The sequence below is a fragment of the Drosophila navojoa genome, chromosome 3, assembly GCF_054131105.1.
Source record: "Drosophila navojoa isolate 15081-1374.11 chromosome 3, UAZ_NAV_1.0, whole genome shotgun sequence".
Classification (NCBI taxonomy): domain Eukaryota; kingdom Metazoa; phylum Arthropoda; class Insecta; order Diptera; family Drosophilidae; genus Drosophila; species Drosophila navojoa.
The window spans coordinates 12,596,331-12,615,908 of record NC_142891.1 but is presented as its reverse complement, the minus strand read 5'-3'; the positions used below and the strand labels follow the sequence as shown (position 1 = coordinate 12,615,908).

The following is a 19,578-nucleotide window of genomic DNA, read 5'->3' as shown; positions in this document are numbered from 1 at the left end:
ATATTTCACATATTTCTGTTATATTTATTTTATCTATTATTATTTCATGTAATTATTTATATGAGTTTTTAACTTTTTTTATTATCTCATAAGTGTTTTATATTTCTATAATTTATTTAATAAAAAAGAAATATTTTTATTTATGCTATTATTTATTATTGGTATTTTATTATTATTAATAATTTTAAAATTAACGATTATATCATGAGTTGATTTTTAGGACAATGCATTGTATTTAACATAACAATAGGGACTACAACTCAGAAATCTTTGTTAAGAATTTTCTAATGCTATCATCAATAAAATTTCCTTTCAAAAACTGCATCGATTTTTAGTATTTTTACCTATTAGCAATAACTTTTATTATTTTGAATTTTGATTCTATAAAATTATTAATTATTCTGCTTGCACTTTTGCATCTCGCTGTATATACAAAATTTTATTTATCAATATATTATCATATTTAAAAAAAATAAATTTATATATTGTCTTCTATTAAAATTAAATCTCAAATAACTTGTAGCTCCTCCAATGATTCTGTGTAGCGTATTCAGTTGGGGATAGCCAAAAATATGTCATATGCATGATATACATATGTATGAATGTATGCATTCATCTATGTATATGTGTGCGTGTGTGAGCTGCTGTGCCCGTGTGTGCGTGTAGGAGATTTTCATGTATGTGTGTGTGTGTGTGTGTGTGTGCGGCGCTGCGAGAAATTCGCAATGGCGTTTTCTGGGCTGGCACTGGCTGGTTGTTGTTGGTATGTTGATAGGGGTTGATTTACTGACTCGCATCTAAATTGAAATGACTTTTGTGACATTGTGTATTGGTTGCACACACACACACACACACACATACATACATACACGCATCTACTTTTATATGTATATGTATATATTCTTATATAGTGAATAATTTTGCATAGGTAGGAGTCGACTTATTGGACGTCTTCTATATCTATATACAAGTATGTATGTCCGTATGTTTGTATTTTGTGGGTGGAGTCTTGTAAATCGGTATTTTGGCTATAGCGAGCGGAAAGGAGCGCGGCAGCTATTACACAGCCCATTTGGTAGCCGCCGGTTATATAGCCGCATATACTGTTATACACTAATCCAACCATTCCACACACTCACACACACACACACTCACATACACATAGGCACGTTGAGTGCAGCCCGTCGCTTTGATACAATCCTGCGGTTATATTAACCAGTCAGAATGCAAAGTCATTTGACGCAACGCCAGCGTTAACTCATACTCCACACCAGCTGCTCGGCATCTCCTCCCATCAAATACACACACACACACACTCATGTGCACTCATATATATACATGTATATATGCACACTCACATGCCAAATTTGCGGCATCAAGAAGTCGCATTTTTTCTATGCCCCAACAACTCTCCGACCTCGCTTCGCTCACCGACCCACCACAATTATCATTGTGTGAGTGCGTGGCATTTGGCCACGCCTTTGAGTGCAGAAAACTCACCACTTTGTCAGTTGCAGCGCCTGCGCCCTGCTCTCAGTTCGAAATGTCGTCGATTCGAACAAAGTTCGAAACGTAGCAGGCGAACGAATTGCTGTCAGCGCTGCTCGGCTTAACCCCTGATTGTTGTGTAGTTGAATAGCTCATTCTTTTCGTATACCTCAAACAAATCAGAAGTGTTTCAGCACTTCAAAATATTTTTCTTTTTGTTATTTTTTCTTTTTGAAAAATAACGCACCGATTTGCCAGCTGTGAAACGGAATCCTTGCCGGTAAATTGAAATAAAATAATAAAAAAAGACAAAAATAAAATAAATATTTTGCATAAAAATTGTATTTTCAGCACAAAGCAACAAATCATCATGGACGGATACTCGCAATATAACAATTCCCAGTGCAATTCCAGGCAATGCTTTAATTGTCCGAACGGCAATTGCTCCCGCATGGGTGGATCACCGTCATCGGGTTGCCCCGGTGGCAATTGCTGTCCTGGTGGCTGTTGTATGCGCGACAGACCCGTTGCACAGCAATCGTGGCATACGAACCATGGACGTCAGCAATAAGGAGCTGGACGCATCCATTTCTGGCAAATCGGCGCGTGATTTCAACTAAATAAAATCATGCATGCGGAAGCAGACACATCTCTTACCACTGGATGGCAACTTTGTTTAGTCAATAAGATACACTTGTTTTATGGACCCAAAACGTTAACAAGACAACAGCGGCTCACGCACACATATCTGTAATACTCTTGGGAGAAAAGAATAAAAATTATGGTACTTATTTCTTCGCTAGGCGTTAGAGGGGGAAGTGGTGATTAGACGAGGACCTCTTGTTGCTCTTATGGGCAGCTCTCATTAGATCGACTCTCTTAACGAAGAAAAGCTTTTAAAGCAGCATTGGAAGCAAGCAATTGGGAATGTAATGCAGTTGTATTTGTATTGGAAGCAGGCGGCCAGATAGTGGAATACTTTAGTTTGTGTTCGTGTCCGTCGTGTGATTGTTGCGCTTCGGCTGCGTCAAATGTTAAATATCCAAATAAGTTCTATTCTATTTGTTATAAATTTAAAGCAACGTATTAAAAATGCGTATTCAATTCACATAATTTTTGAATTAGCTCTTCGGTGTGCGAAGTTGTGCTTTTAATCCCGTTACTTAAGTTGACTATTCCTGCGCGAGCGTGAGTGGAAAGAGTGAGCACTGTGGATGGCGTAACTAAGTGAATAAGCTAAATAAAAGCAGTTGGTGGCTCTATGTTATTTAAGTTATTCTACTTAGCTTAGGCGTCAAAAGATTTAGTCAAGCGTGTGCGTATGATTGTGATTAAATAAATTGCATTGCTTTTGTTCTATTCATGACGAGTATTCATATTTTCATCGAATATTAAGGTATGTACATATAAATTATTGAGCTTTTTGTCAACCATGACATATTCACATTTGAGTTAACTTTCATAAAGAGAAATGGAAGTAAACTGATATATTGTGCTTTTGATCTCGTCACTGTTGCATGCTTGTATATGTGTGAGAGAGAATATCTGCATGGTGGATGATGCGAGAGGAAGAACTGTTATGATTTTGTTTTTGCATTTACCGGCTGAAGAGCCACTGTTAATGCATGCTCTCTTAAGAGTTGTGAGCTAAAAAAGAGAGTGAAAGTATAATATAACAGTTTTTGTTTTTGTTTTTACTTTTTGTGTCTCCCCAATTGAAATGCAGATTTAACATCATTCATTTTATTCAATTGTAGTTTTGCTTTTTCGCATATATTCTTATGACACGAACTAACAAGTAATATATATATAGTATATATATATATATTTGTTTTTCATTTAATATATTGTATAATAGTTTTTTGGGTTCGTTATTTACTCGCGTTGGATTTACTGTGGTGTTCTCTTGTATTGGACTTAATTGGCTAGGGTTTCTTCTTTTATTTTGAAATGTAAGAATTTCTGGCTTAGTCTTTGGATAGTTCTTGAAATGTGTTTTTTGTTTTTTTTTTTTTTATATGGGAGTTTTTGCTTTGTTTAAATTGAAATATGTTATGTCTGTGTTGTTAGAACAACAATAATTTTTGTATATAGCCGTCACATGTATATATAATATTTGTAAATTATTATCAATGCAACATGTAGATGCTCTACAAAATACCGAATATATTTTAATCATTTTGTTTTGTTTTCTTTAATTACCACTACGACCATTTTATTTAGCTAATTATTATTATTATTATTTGTTCTAAATCTCATTTATTGTTTGCTTCGTTATTTGTCTTTTATATATACAAAGTTTTATTTCGGTTTAGAGAGTCAAAGTAAGAGGATGTAGATAATGAAAATAAAAATGAAAATTAAAAACTATTAAATCAAAAATATATATAATAATTACAGAAAGGAAAAAGTTAAACTTAGAAAAGAGACTCTCTGATAATACACATTAAAAATTTGCTTAGCTTTCGGTTTAAGTTTAGCTAATATTTATTTTGCTTTTTACTTGTTTATTATCTCTCCATAGTTAATAAGCAATTTAAATTATTGCTTTTATATTTACGGACTCATTTAATACATATACATTTTATCCATTGCTTTCCAATCAAATTATTTTTGCTCATTTGGAAGTAAAATGCCTTTTTATTATTTAATACTCGGCTTAAGTAGTTTCTCTTCACTTCTCTGTTGCTGTTGTATATGTGTATAAATATTTAGTGTGAGGTTTGTGTGTTGTGTGTGCTAATTAGGTGTTTTATTTCCTTTTCTCTGTGCTCCATAAAAATCTGTCTCCAAATGTGGTTTGATTACAATATTTACTAGAAAATTCACTGGAGTTCAGTTGGTTTTTGTTTTCTTGTAATTGATATAACTGGCGGTGCTTGTTTGCGTTATTTGGTAAGCTAAAAAGTTATTGATTTTGGATTCTGTCTATGTTTTGGCTACATTCCCTATATATGTATATATATCTTTACACCTCTATAGTGTTCTATATTCATTTATTTCATATAACAATATTTTATTGTGCGCTGATCGCATCGCTAAGCAGCTTTAATACATGCGCAAAAATGTGGATGCTACACACGAAATGTATATATATATGTATATTTATTTAAATGTTTATATAATTACACAATTCAATTAATACTTCACTACAATTTTCAATGCTTGTGGCGTATAATATTGTTTTATTGTTTTATTCGGTGTATAATAAATAGTTAAAATTAAGTATACAAAAATAATATTGCAACAAGTTTTGTTTTACTTTCTTTTTACTAAAAAAAAAAAATAGTTTAAAATCATATAACAGCCTTTGGTTGTTTTTTTTTTAGCTCAACACATTTTTTTGCTTTTGGTTAAAAAATATATTAAATAAATATATAGTTATATAAATATAAATAAATTAGTCGTATTTAAATGAATGCCCCTAACGTCTTTTACAGTTACAATAGTTTTTTTCTCCAATAGAAAGTGAACTTAGTTATTGAAATTCGTTAGTGAATCATAGGTAATCGTAGAGCCCGTTCTTTTTTTTTTTAATTGTCCAGGGAACTTGCACGCAACTGGCTATAGCAGGCCTGGCATACCCTAACTGGCTTCAGAATACGCAAACGCGATATTTCCGATTCGAAGCGACTGCACTTATTGCAAAAGACCTGACCACAATTGCGGCAATGATGCTTTCGTTCATACAGTGTAAATCTGAAAGAAATTAACAGACGTACATAAATTTAGTATAATTACGAAGATCAATCAGATAATAATGGAATTTGGCTGATCTGCATACAAATTAGATGGAAAGGAAATTCACTCGTAGAGCCTAATTGACTTGCAGTGCAACTTTTTATATTCATTTCCAATATGCACAAGGTAATATAGAATTTAGAATGCGAACTTACTTCACATGACACTTGACGCACTGCTCGGCGCCCTCATCCTTTAGCCAATGATCGGCTACGCCGCGACCGGGCTGCTCTGTGACGCTCCATGAGAAAATACGGCCACGTGCATCGCCTGTGTAATTCAAGTTATTAATATAAGCATGAAGTCTGATGGAATACTCTGCTAATATATGTATGTATTTTTTCTGTACTCACCTACGTAAAGAATCTTATGATCTTTGGATACTGTCAAAGCTGTTATGCTAGCTGGTTCAGCATTATCTTTGCGATCATAGGCCGTGTGCATGGTTAGCTTTGATCTGAACATTAATTGACGTTGCCATTTAAAGCCTGGGGAAAATATGATGCAAATTGTTAGTATTAATGCCAAGCATTCGGATAGAAAGGAATAGAAGTGTTTGGCTGTTGCGGGTAGGGTTTAGATTGTTTGAGTTAAAGCACCTTTCCTAAGCGCCTGCTCGCCGCGATGTCTGTCGTTGTCCAACATAACGAAGCCGTCTGTTAAGCTGGTGTCCGATTTGCTGGGACGAATGGTGTGCTCCTCTGTATTGGGTATACCAGAGGTGTTAGTTAACTATCAGAAATGATACTTTGATGTACTTAACTCACCTTCATTTGCTTTACGCTCCGAACTGCCGCTGGCTCCCTCTACCGTGGCCGATTTCATTTCATGCAGCGATTTAGCACCGCTGATGGAGCTCTTTCTGCGTTCCGCTGATGCTTCCACTTTGACTGACTGGCTTGACTCGTTGCTGTGCTGCGAGGCTTCTGAAATGCTGCTTTCCGAGGCGGACTTTACAATCTCTGAAAAAGTTTAAATAATTTTGTAGTTTACACTTTAATTGATTCAATTTTGATAACCAACCATGTTCCGGTTCGGGCTGTGAGAGACTCTTCATTTGCTTGAAAATATTCATTTTGTCCGTCTTATTGTGAGATTCATCAGCGGAGCCTCCGTCGGGCTTATCCTGCGAGTTAACTTCCACGCCGCGCTTCAGCTTCCGGTCAATGGGCACTTGAGTGTGCTCCAGCGACCACATCTGCATGGAATGAGAAATGTAAATTAAAATTGTTTGATTATGATAACTGTTGAGGTATGGCCCACTCACCCTGACAACGCCATCTGTGGACCCCGTCATGACCACATTTTGCTGATCCCATTCTCGTATTTGGGAGAAGGCAACACACAGGATTTGCTGCATGCGATCGGCGCTGCCCACGCACGTATTGACCATGGCCAGAGCATCGCCATTGATGGACCATACGTGCAGCCAGGTGGCCGAGCAGGTGGCAATTTCACCACTGAGATCATTGATCGCAACGGCGGACACAACGCCCGCATGGCCGCGCAGTTGACGCACAAACGTAAAGCGTGACATATCCCAGACAATGGCAGTGCCATCCCGAGACCCAGACACAATGACATTGTAGGCAGCGCTAGCAGCCAAGCAGGTCACCGCATCCGTGTGCCCATGCAGCGAGTGACGCACGCTGAGACTTTTGCGATTCGCGTCGAATTTCCAGATGGTCACCACGGAGCTGGTGCCGGCTGTGACAATCATTTTGGCGTTAGGACAGGCGCACGTCAATATCTCGCCCGAGTTCTGGGCCGCCGCCTCGGAGACAAATGAGGCGCGATCCGTGTCGTAGAGGCCCACGCGCAGCGAATGATCGGCAAAGCCCCAGGCAATGTATTTGGTATACGATGGCGGCATCATCACCTTATTCTGCTCCACGGCAAAGACCGTTTTGTCCGGCTGCAGTATCTGTCCGACGGGTCCCTTCAGCTCCTTAATCGGCTGTAGACTAGGCTTCAGATTGTCCAGATTGTGGAAGAACAATCGATCCGTTTGCAGCACAGTGCTGTTGCCCTGTATCAAAGCCGTGGGATCGATCAGCGCCGAGTGCCGTGAGTTGGCCATTTTCTTGGCTGGATGGGCCTTTTTGAAGAGCTGCTTCGGTATTTGGCCAAAATTGTTTATGAAGCCAATCGTGGCATTCTTTTTAAGTGGATCATCAATGCTAGAAAAGAGTCAATAATTAATTGAGTTTCCCTTGCTTGTCTTATTGATTCAACTCACTTGTAAATATCGACATTGCCTTCGTAGAATAGATGATGGAACACATTGACTGCCTCCACAGCGGGTGGGCCTTGCTGCTTACAACCGAAGATCAAATCGATCCACTAAAAAGAGAAATTAATTGAAAAATATTAGACCCTTGCTGGAAATGAAGAATTCACATTAAACTTACCAAATGTAAATTCTGACTAACATAGTCGCATTCCAGCGCACTGCGATGCAGCCGTATAAACTCCCTGGGATCCTGTTTGGCCCAGGGCGGTAATACGACATGATTTAGGGTCTCCCCGTTCTGCTTGGTGCCCAGATCAAAGTTATTGAAATTGCTCAGAAACTCGGGCAGGTAGAAGAACTCGGGTATTAGCTCCTTGACATCCGCCATATTTAGCTTGGATGCCGACAGCCAGGCCTCCTTGATGCTGTGGAACATGCGATCCGCCAGATCAAAGTGTCCGCCTTGCAGTTTGAGGAATGGCTGTGCGAACGGCTCCAATCGCACCAGGTACGAGCAGACAATCATGGCCGAACTGTAATGTGTGCCATAGTGATAGGGCGGTGTTTCGCCGTGCGGATCGTCCCATTCCTTGAATCGCTTCTGGAACTGCTCCAGGCGCTCGTCCGATTGGGCGCCCATGGGCCGTGAGAAGTCACGGAACGTCTTGGGATTCGTGAAGTCCAACTCCTCGGAATCGTAATCGGCCAATATCCAGGGAAACACTGGATACTGCATGAGATCGTTGTAGCTGCGGCCAGCGAGTGTGTTCAAATGCATCAGGTACTGGAAATTTGAGATCTCGCCGCGAACCCAGCGCTGCGTCACCGACGTCTCGCCAATCAAACCGCTGAACAGACCCGAAGTCTGCTCCACGCTGGCTGTGCGCTTCTGCCCGGCCACTGATTGCTGGGCATTGTCATTGAGTGCGGTGGCCAGGGCCAGAAACCGTTGATTCACCTTGTTGCGCACCTTTCGCGGGAAGCTCAACAAATAGTTGCGTCCATCCTCAGAGAACACCTCTAGCGCAATGGGCTGCAGGAGGTAGCGTCGCTTGTGCACCTCGCGTATTTCCTCGTAGGCGAACTTCGAGCATTGCCTCAGCTTGTGGCTGACGGCGCGCGAGGTCGACGACGTTTGACCGCCCGAGTTTGGTATGATGGGCTCGTAGGCGCCGGGCGGAAGCGTGTCTATGTCGCGTATCTCTCTGTTCTTTAGCAGCGTGAAACCATCCACAATGTAGCAATGCTCCTTGCCGAACAGCAGCAGACCCTCGAAGGTGTCCAGGCCCTGGACACGTGCGCAGCGAAACATGAAGCTGATCTTCTCTTGCTCCTCGAGCAAACGCAAAAATGTTTCATTGTCGCTGGTCATGGACGTGTCCTCCTCCTCTTCATCGTCGTCCTGGGCATTGCCATCCAGGGATTCCTGATAAGGTGCACCGTGAGCCAGCAGCTTGGGTGAGACAGGCGGTGGTGGAGTCGATGTGGAGCTGCTCGCCTCTAGCCGGTGCACATTTGTTGCCTCCAGCGACGATTGCTGCTGTATCGAATGCTGCTCGGCCTCTGCCAAGATTCGGGGCTGTTGCTGCCCATGCAGAAAGTACAATTTGCTATCCAAGCTGGAGGCCACTTTGTACTTAAGCTGACGATTGTCCGCCAGCTCCAACTCAGGTCGATATGGATAGTGCAGATAGAAGAGCTCATTGCGCATTGTCTTTTTGCGCATGCGATGCGGCCCTTCGGTCGTGTCCATTACCCACTTGTCCAGCGTACAACAGCCCTCCGGGCCCCAGAGACCCCGTTCACGCGTCAGTTCCGTTTCGGATTGCACCCAATCCTGGTAGACGTAGCGCTGTGTGTGCTGCAGCATTTGCTGATATTGCTTGGTGCGCAGCTCCAGCAAATCCTTGATCAGCTGTACATGTATGCCCGTGGACTCGTAGGCTGACTCCTTGCTCATATTTGACTTGGTGCGCACCAGCTCATCCTTTTTCACCTTGGTGCGACTGGCCAGGCGGGTCAGTCCACCCGTCACCTTTTGTATCTTGGACTGGATTTGATTGTGCAGCTCCCAGGGCACACGATACGAGGCCTTGCGTTCGGCATCAACGTAATTGAACCAGAGCTTAGAGGCCAACTCCATGACCTGTTCGCGCGTCGTCTGCAAATCGGGTGCCTTCGCATTGGCTGGTGGTGGGGTTAGCGTTATCTTGAAGACCTCCTCGATGGCGGGTTTCTTACAGACGTATAGCTCCTCCCAGACGCGAAAGGCGGCGCCCACGATCAAATTGCGACCCTGGAAAAGATTCATAATGCATGATTTGCAATTGATCCAATGAAACTACTCTTCGGACTGACCTGCAGCTGATTGAGATCCTCGTCTTTGGGCTCTGTTGTCTCCGTTTGGGGATTTACGTGCCAGGTGGTATTCCTGCTTGTGGCTGGCTCCAGTATAATCTTCATGTCAGCCGTCAGCTGCATCAGGCAATAGGTGAGGCAGCCAATGAACTCCAGCTCGTGGTTGCCGGCCCCAAAGATGAGCAGACGGTGTTGAATGATCTTGTGCAGCGCCTCCAGAACGCTCATCTGTTCGGCTATTGAGTCGTCGGTGGGACGGGAGAGCAGGAAGAGTATACTCCTGTTCAGGGAGTGATGCAGCTGCTCCAGCGACAATGAGGAGGATCTGCGCTTGGCCTGACCAATCAGCTTGATGATGAAGTCGAAGATATCATGCGGATTCCGCGTCAGGCAGCCCTGCCACAACTTGTCCACAATCCGCGCCGTCAGGTAGAACACATTCGGCGCAATGTGCTGCGTGTGACTCTGGAGCAGTGGCACCAAGGGCAGCGCTGCCTGCTCGCCCACCAGCACATCGGCGGCCAGCAGATGATCCATGAGAGCGATAATGATCTGAGTTTGGTATTGCACCTGCAAGGGCAGCTCAGCTGTTTCTGGGGCGGCGTCTAGCACCAGGTCTATGACAGGTGTTGTCTTGCCGTGCATGTTCAGGCCCAAGGAGTCCACCACAATCACACGCAAGAAGTCAATGACGCACTTGCGCACGGGATGTGTGGTCAATTTCGGTTGATTGGCCACGGCTGCGTGCAGCGCCTCCGGCGTAGGGAGCATAAAGCTGCTGCCCGTGCCGTCGGTGGGCGTGGATGTGCCACTGTTTGGCTCCGAGTCGCCAGAGCGTGAAACCTGCGGAAAGAGCACCGCAACCAGTGAGGTGACCACATCAGCTGACATCATAACGGGCGTGAAATCGCTGAGATTCTGATAGAGGCTGAACAGCAGCTGAATAATCGTCTCCGGATGACTGTGCAGCCAAGCGGCGCACTCGCCACCATGCACAATAGCTCGGACCATGGCCAGCAGCACACAGACGCCCTCGGGGCAGACATTCAGCTTGGGCAGCTGCGTGTTGGCCGAGACTGGGGCACCCCACAGGAACGACCACACGCGATCCAAATCGAATTTCGTGTGCTCTGTGGCCAGCACCTTAACAGGCTGACCCATTATCAGGGCCGTGAGAAGGAAATACAGTTCCGGCACGTCCAAATGATGCTGCATTAGCCATTCCAGCATCTGGAAACCTTTAAAGAGAGAAAATTAATGTAGAACAAGTAAACTCGGTAATTGGGAGAGAAGAAGGGAAGAATGCTGAAGGATTTTCTAATTCGTACACAATATTTAAATTGATCAAGTTCCTTAATGTATTAAATTTAAATTTGAGAATAGTGGAAAATATTAAGGTATATTTTCATAATAAACGTTTTCTTTAATTTTAAATTACATTTTGAGTTTTAATTAGAGGAAAAAGCAGATTGTTAGGAGACATTCTGATAATAATTTAAACAGTATTTAAATTCGTTATTTCATTAATATCTTACATTTAATTTTGAGAATATTCCTAAGCTTTAAATTAATCAAATTCTAATTTAGTTTTATATTCCAACAAATCTGATTTATGTTTTTTTTTTTGCGTCTTTTACTTACCAGGTATATTCAGAGCCGCCGGACGCACCTCGCCCGCAATCTGTGTGGGCAGATGTTGTATTGTGTTTTGGGGCGTGGCCACGATGACAGTGCCGGTGCCATTGTTGGGCCGTTGATTGAGCTGCTGAGCGCCCAAGCCGAGCATTTTGCGTTGCGAAACCATTTCAGTGAAACGTAAATAGCCCCCATTGTGGGTGGCATCGCGGAAGCGAACGAGGAAACTCTCATTGGCACAGACGACGACCAGAATGCGCACGGCTATGATGACCGTGGTGAAGTGAACGTGTGGCTGCATGAACAGCAGCAGCCAGTCCATGCCCAGCGTTTTGGATATGTCATCGCAAATGACATAGTTGACGGTGTTGCGCGGCGTGAAGAGCAAGCCGTGCAGCAGCGAGAGGCAGCGATTGCGCAAGTAAATATTGTGAGCAACGCCATCCTGATCCTCGGCTGGCTGCTTCATGCTGGGCAAGAGCACCGCCCGCTCGACATTGGCGTCTTGCACGCGCGGCAGCTTCGCCGCCACATACTGGCCAAAGAGCAGCAGATCCGTGTGCCGTGGCTGACCGCCCAGCAGCGTCTCCAGCAGACTGAACAGAATCTCACGCGTCGAATGATCCTGAATGTGGGTTATAATGTGCAGCAGTTTCACCAGCAGCTGCAGATCGCGCATTATCTTCACGTTCTGCTTCTTCTCATTCGATTCGACGACCAGTTCGAGTAAATGCTCCAGCAGCGAGCGCAGCAGGCCATTGGGCGCATTGTGCCAGATTTCCAGGTCGCACAGCAAGTCCTGGAATGCGGTCACATTCGGTATGGCTGACATGTCGTGTCCACTGTTCACCGTGCCCACCAGGCCAAAGGTCAGGTGCAGGATGTGCGAGTTGAGCAAATGCTTCTTCTTCTTGAAGAACATACCCAGCGTCTGGTAGCAGCGTTTACGATCCATTTCCGCCTGTGCGGCGCGATTGCTGCGCACCACACAAGTCAGTGCTTTGACGCCCGCATACAGAGACTCCACATCCTGGGCCATGGCAATGATGCCCAGCAGCACATTGCAGCCGCCCACGGTGTCAATCATGGCCGACACGGGATGCGGACTGAACACCCGCACGCCCAAATAGCCAACAACAACGCCGCCCAAGGAGCGACCAGCGCCAGCCAAGTGACCCGCCGAGTTATGAAGGATTCTAGAAAAAGAGAAGAGATGAGTTAAATGAGATTAACCCGGATTATATATAGATGGCCACTCACTTGATGGGCGTGGCATTCTCATGAGAATTCATGTTGAGCTGCTTGGCAATGCTCTTGTTATCCGCCCGACTGTAGACCTTGCGTATCTTGACCAACGTTAGCTTGGACACTGCCTTCGCGTTCAGGCCGAGCAGAACACGATCCTCGGGCACCAGTGGCGGCAGTGGCTCCGCCTGTTTGCCCAGCTGCGGCGCTTGCAGAGAGCCCATGTAGTGTGGACCCAGCTGATAGATCGTCTGCACCGTTTGCTGCGTCAGCACATCCTCCAGCAGGTGGCAGACGCCCTGTTTCCAACACAGGCGCGAATAGCGACGCCAAATGGGCGGCGTGCCAATGTAGCCAAAGATTTGCGTAGCCGACGTCAGATTGGCGCTAGTGGCGCCCGGATGCTGGGCTATATAGTGCAGCTTCTGCGTGTGCATGGGCACGCCGTCCAGATAGAGCGAGAGACTGGAATTCTTGAGCACGGCACGATTGAGCACCACAACCAAATTGTGCCACTGGCCTTCGTGCAGCAGATCGGGACACCAGATGCGTGCAATGCCATCATCCGAACCCTCTGGTTCCCAGTCGCCAATACCTGGGAAAGAGTGAAATCATGAATGGAATTTGTTATTCAAAAAGGAATTTGAGCGAGGATCTTAGACTGGAGAGTATTCTCATTTGAACAGGTATTTATTTCTTTTTGCTATCATATTTTATACAATTATAAGCACTTCTTGATTTGGATAGGATATTGGTATATAAGGAATATCTGCTATTCCATTACAACAAATTTAATGACTTTTGCCATCTAATGAATTCTTAGCTCTATTTCTGCGTCAACGATTGCTAAAAGTTTGTCAGTTTCAAGATTTTTGTGGAATAAAGTCCGAGTTGATAGTTGAAATAGGATTAATGTAACAACATATGATATAAAAGTATATTTGTATGTATATTAAAAAGCATTTGCTAATTGCCCAAGTAAGGGCAAAAACTAATAATAATCATTCCTTCTCTTTGATGTGATTTTTATATCCACTAATAAAAGCTCTTTCGAATGATATCATCAAGAAATGCATGTAAGCTTAAGTATAAATAGTCGTTAAACGATTCATTTAGTCAATGTGTATATAAAACCTATACTATTCGCATGACTACAATAAGCATCGAAACAATGATAAGAACGCAATGACATCAGAAATAAGTAAACACTTACTTTTTCTGGGCGTGACGAGTGTCTCTTGTGTGGAGACAACGATGGCTTTGTCTCTTGCGGACAGCAATATGGACAAACATGCTAGATTCTCTTCGCGTGGATTGTGAATGGTGCGCACCAGCGTTAGAAGCCGCACACAGTGCGGATCTGCCTTGGGATCGGAGAACTTCTCAACACAAAACCATGTGGAATAGCTGAGACCGGTTTGCGGCGGGAAGATGCGATCCCCGGCTCCGATGCCACCAATCGTATTCGCATCAATGGTGCCGCCAGCTGTGGCCGTGGCCTGTGGCGCCAGCGATGGCAAATAGAGGCAACCAAATCCCTCGGCGGACATGTCCAGCTCCACGAAAGGCGGCAACGTGCTCGAGCCATGGGCACGAAAATCTCGTGGAGTTGTCATCGAGACCAGCGTCTTGATACGCGTCAGGGGCACGGGTCCACCCTGTCGATAGGGCTTCTGTAGATCTATGTCGGCACAGCAGAGCGGCTCGCCGAGACGCAGAAACTGACGCAGCTCTGTGGGCTGCAACGCCTGCGCGGCCAGACGCTCCAGTATATACTGCATTGGCACATGCAATGGATGCTGCTCCTGGGCCAGGGCGCGTCGTGTCAGCCTAAGCAAGTGCTCGGCCAGTCCATTGTCACACATAATTTGCTGGTTGCGCTCACTGCGCACCAACGACTTGATAATCTCACTTAGATACACCTGCAGCTGGATGGCCTGTAACGGAGCCGCAGCGTGCTGTACGCCGGGCAGGAGCTGCAGCATGCAGATCACGACACCGGGATGCACGATGCGTGGCTCGGGTGCCGGCTGCGTCAGGTTCAGCTGGCTGGGGTGCACGGGCGGCGCCAGCTCCTTGCTGGGCGAGCGGGAATGCGGTGCACTCTCGCTGAAGAGCGTGATGACGCCACTCAAGTTGGGCGTCTCGAAGTTGTCCAAGGCAATGCTGTAGAGCAGCCGGAATACTACACAGATATAGGACAATGAGTTGGGCACATCCTCAGAGAAACTAAAAGCAAATGGAAATTGTCAAATGAAATAGTCGTAGTTAAGATTAATGTAGGAGCTCACCTGAAGCTCAGTATGTCCCCGCTAAATACGTCATGGTAATATTTGAGTAGCGTTTGCTGCGGCTCATAGTTGCCGGTGAAGTCCTGCAGCGTGGTGTCGCCGCCAAAGCAGCCCAGCAGACGCAACGTGTCGCACAGCGAGCTGTTGCAGATCTCCTGATGAAAGAACTTGGCATTGGCTGGCTCAAAGCGCATCGCTGTGGCCAGAGTCTGGCAGACGATTTGCAGCAAGAGTATGAGATCCTGTTGGGCAATGTCAGGCTGCGGCTGCGCCATGCTGCCATCGAGCGAGACAAAGACGCTGGTTAGATAGACAAAGCCGCCCACCTTGCGGAATACGGTGCGCGTGCGATGCGAGTCCTTGAGACAGCCCAGCAGCATGTTTAGTATCTGGATTTTGAACTCCACCTGATGTGGACTGATGCTGTGCATCAGCGAGAGTATATAGAGCATATCATCGTCTCCTCCGGCAGAGAGTATCAGCTCGCGTACAATGCCCAGCGCTTGGGGGCGACAATGCTTGTACTTGACCAGCTCATGGACACACTTTGCGCCGCCGTATTCGCGAAATAGTTGAGCATTGTTGCTGGCACCGCCGCCCAGCAGCATTGTCAACGCCTCCAGCACCAGTTTGCCCAGTGTATCGAGCAGATCCTCGGGCTCCTCAGCCGACGGCTGCACCACAAGCGAATCATCGCCATTTGTGATCTGACGCACATGCTCGGCATACCGATTCAGACAGCTCACAAATATCTCCAGTATGCCCACCTCGCGATAGACATCCTTAAAGACGCTATTGTGCCGCAGAATGTTGAGCAGTGTCTTCATGCAGAGGATGCTGCACGACGTCGACTGATTGTGTTTGAGCAGCAGTGACAAGCTGATTAGCTCCTTGCAAGGCACAAAATTCAATTGAAAGACTATAAACTCGAGCAGGTCATAGAACTTCTCTTGGATCTGTGGACTCTTCAGGTGGATGCGCTCGGCAAAGCTGCTCAACGTGTGCTCCGATTCGAGTATAAAATAATTGGCGTTCTCCGAGTGATAGACACGCGATATGGCATCCAAAATGGTGCAGCATAGCGCTGGTGTTGTCGACCTAAGGAAGACCGTTTGCAGCACCTGAAATGCATAGACATTCCGCACGCAGGTCTCGCGTGAACTGGCCTGTGGCAGCTGAAAGTTCTGCAGCTTGAAGGCCGTGTTGAATTGGGCAGCCGGCGGACGCAGCTCGTAGAAGCCGCACATGCAGAGTGAAGAGATCATTAGCACTAGGTTGCGTATCGCAGCCTGAATTTCCAGCGTCTGACTGCGCGCATTGTCGAATCTGTAAAGCATCATAATGTATTATAAAAATTAACATTAAGACGAATTAATTTACTTGAGCAGAAAGTCACTGAGAAAGACATAGCCCTGCGAAGCGCGAAAGTCGTCCATTAGTATCTGGGATACTTGACTAGAATCCTTGAGAAAGCAAAACACCGTGACGAACATTTCGACGATTTCCAGTGGATTGCCAAATGCCAAACGTTGCATGTTATCCACGCACAGCGCCATGCAGCCCTTGGCTAGAAGAGATATAAGAATCGTTAAATTAATCAAATGTATTCATATATTGATGTATATTATACTTACAATGTATATAGCTTACAACGGCATCGGTCAGACCATGCCTTGAGATGGTGGTCAGTATCTCGGCTGCATTTTTGCGCCACACAATATTCTGTATGGGGCAGGGCGAGGTGATGGCGGAGAACAGCAGCGTTAGATCATCCATGCGTGCCAGCTCCTCGGCTGGGTAGGGATACGAGCACAGCTTGACCAGCAGCTGTACGAATACCTTTTGCAAGAGGGTGCGACGTTCGTGTGCATTGAAATCGCCGACACTGGCGCCATCAGCGGGTGGCTCATCGTCCTCCACTTGGGGCAAATCGAAAAACAGATACAAACACTTGACCAAAGTTGAGGGCACTGCTGCAGCTGTCATGACCTAAAAGGGAATTTTTCTTTATTAAAACTGAGTCGATTAAGTTGAATTAAAGATGTAATTGTGTACTTTAAAAGGGGGGTTCCCCTATTCAAACAGAATAGAAACCTCAATATAGAGTGGGATTCCCTATAACAGAAATATATTACGAGCAGGCTAAGTCTTCAAATCTTTGTTTAACAACATAGCACTAATTTGTATGAGAAATAATTTTAACTTGTTATTCTTCCTTATTATTTATATGCTTGACATTCAAGTGTGGCCAGCTATCAATCATATCATAATTATGGGGGTCAGTTATATTGCCTTCCTAAAATGTGCTTATCTAAGACAAAAATTTGATATATAACGAGGGGAAAGCCACATATTCGGCATTCCGAATTGGCCCATCTTTAAATGTGGAACTGAATGGTGGCAGACACATATCCTAAGAGCCTAATCCACACATAAACAAATAATACAGGCATATTAATACTCTCAAATGCATTTGAATTAGGAATTCATACTTAATGTATGCGACAAATGCCTCTTTTTCTCTATCCCTTAGTTTCTCTATCCACATGATCAAGTGCAATCATTATTTAAATGTCCATAATTTGCAATTTAACCTGTATGAGCGACACATCGCCATTGGCCAAGAGATTCAGTGTGGCTAGCAGCAGCCAGCCGCTGCTGGTGTCCTCCGTTGTTTCCACCTCCAAAAACTTGACAATGGCTATGGAAGCAGCCTCAGTGCTTTGATTAGATGCACGTTTCCGTATCTCGCTGACCATCAGTCGAGAGACCTGTTGACAGAAGGCAACAACATCCCAGAACTTTTCGCTCATATCATTGGCGGGACAGCTGCTAAACACCTGCGGGGCCATAAAAAAACACAAAACAAACAAATCAATGAGTAACATTCACAGTTTTGTAGATATTTCAATTGAAATGGTAAAGTTCACAGACCTTGCAGAACAATGGCAGCATTTCATAGAGCTTGCCGTCCCGTTCATTTTCGCTCAGCGGCTCCTTGGGATGCGTGTACTCGTTGAAGAGCTTTTTCAGTGTCGCCAGACTCATTTGTATGCGTGCATCGAGCAGTGCTTCGTCGCCGCTGCGTCCGTTGGAAGCACTGACGGCGCTGGGGCTGGTGTTACTGTTGCTACTGTTGGCGGCTGACGTGCTGCCGCTGCTACCGCTAGCAGCGCCGCGCAGCTTGCGCATAACGTTCATAGCGCTGCTATTATTGTTGGTGTTGCGGTTGTTGTTGTTGCTGCTGCTACTGCTGCTGCTGCTATTGCTCAAACTGCAAATGCGCAAAAACAAAATTGAATTACTTAAGTGGGATAGAAAAATCACATCATCAAAGCTGGTTTGACATTCTATATTAGATATTCTCTATTCTCTCTGCGTATTCTCCCCATTCAATTGACGCTGACGCCAACACTCGCTGCAACTTTAATTAGCGATTCCGCTGGCTGTGAATCACCGGTGCGAGCTTTGCCGCTAGTCTCTTTCAATTGTTATCGCAGCTGTTGTTGTTGTTTTTGCGAAATACATTCGATTTAAAGACGGAATGTTTGCTGTTTACGCGCACCCATCAAAGTGAACGAACGTGCGAGCATTGCCTCAACTTGAGATATATGTACATATATACACACACACATGCATATGCATATATAAATATGTACACATATGCGATCTGGCTGTGTGTGAATGCGCCCGCCTAAGCGTGGGTGACGCGCTTTGTTGTGTGGGTTCACTAAGGTTAAGTGAACTAAATGCCTTTGCTTTGCCAGCTTTTTGATAAATCAAACACAAATATTTACATTGATTGCGCTACACACAATAACTGTAACAGCTGTTTGCCGTTTACTTTTTGCACAGTTGTTTGTTTGATGTTTGTTTAATGCTTGCTTTATGTTGGCTTTTATTTGCTTATCTGCTTATCTGTCTTCCGCTTTCGCGTTCACTAGCTTTGTCTCTTTTTGTATACACCTGTCTGCTGCCAACGCATTTGGGCCATGTATGTAGCTGCAGTTGATACTGAAATGGGAACAGTTAACGGCTGCTCTTATTAGCGTTTATCACATTCCACGCACATTCGTTGCGCGCTCTTTGTTTTGCTCGTTTCAATCGCGATGCTACAATTTTTATTGATTTTTTCTGCTCTCACAAGCTTTTGCTCTCTCGCTCTCTCTCTCTCTCTGTCCAGCGGAGCACCAGTGCTCTGGCAGAAAGTTGAAAATTTTCACACACACTTTTCGCATAGTTTGAATTGGTTTTTCCACTTACTTCCTATGTACATGTTTAGCATGGTTTTTCTTTTACGTTTTTCATTAGTTTTCGTAATTAATTCATTTGATTTTCCATTGAAAAATGACTTTTTGTTGCACACGAACGAGCTGGTGTTTAATTGAGGCGAACGATATTTACGTGACTTGCTAGAGCTGGCACAAAGTATCGCAACTATCGAATGAAGAGTCACAATATTTGTGCGAATATTTTTAATAATAAGTAAACTAGTGATAGATACATGCAGTTAATTAAAATTGATTTCGTTTCTATAATCGAATGTGCTTAAATAGCCATATTTTGGCACAGTTATCTGCGACAATT

The 19,578-nt window shown here is 44.6% G+C and overlaps 1 protein-coding gene and 1 long non-coding RNA gene across 4 annotated transcripts; one reads left to right on the top strand and one right to left on the bottom strand.

Annotated features, from left to right (window-relative positions):
- Positions 1-1,017: 1,017 nt before the first annotated feature.
- Positions 1,018-2,279, top strand: LOC115562563 (uncharacterized). Its single transcript, XR_003980187.2, has 2 exons — positions 1,018-1,768; positions 1,840-2,279. It is a non-coding gene; the product is annotated as an uncharacterized LOC115562563 (long non-coding RNA).
- A 1,846-nt stretch (positions 2,280-4,125) lies between these two features.
- Positions 4,126-19,415, bottom strand: bchs (WD repeat and FYVE domain containing 3 bchs). 3 transcript variants are annotated; one of them, XM_089258321.1, is made up of 19 exons: positions 19,255-19,415; positions 17,926-18,265; positions 17,586-17,831; positions 16,626-16,980; positions 16,372-16,558; positions 14,992-16,317; positions 13,914-14,929; positions 12,716-13,295; positions 11,462-12,651; positions 9,821-11,058; positions 7,641-9,758; positions 7,469-7,572; positions 6,497-7,409; positions 6,253-6,427; positions 5,997-6,191; positions 5,829-5,930; positions 5,583-5,717; positions 5,385-5,499; positions 4,126-5,187 (listed from the first exon to the last, which is right to left on the bottom strand). In XM_089258321.1, the coding sequence occupies exons 2-19, from the start codon at positions 18,190-18,192 to the stop codon at positions 5,022-5,024; spliced, it is 10,428 nt and encodes a 3,475-aa protein (XP_089114447.1). In that variant the 5' UTR covers positions 18,193-18,265; positions 19,255-19,415; the 3' UTR covers positions 4,126-5,021. The 3 variants fall into 3 exon arrangements, with proteins under 3 accessions (XP_089114447.1, XP_089114448.1, XP_089114449.1); XM_089258322.1 differs by having other exon boundaries at positions 17,926-18,259; XM_089258323.1 differs by lacking the exon at positions 19,255-19,415 and adding an exon at positions 18,789-18,804.
- Between the last annotated feature and the right edge of the window lie 163 nt (positions 19,416-19,578).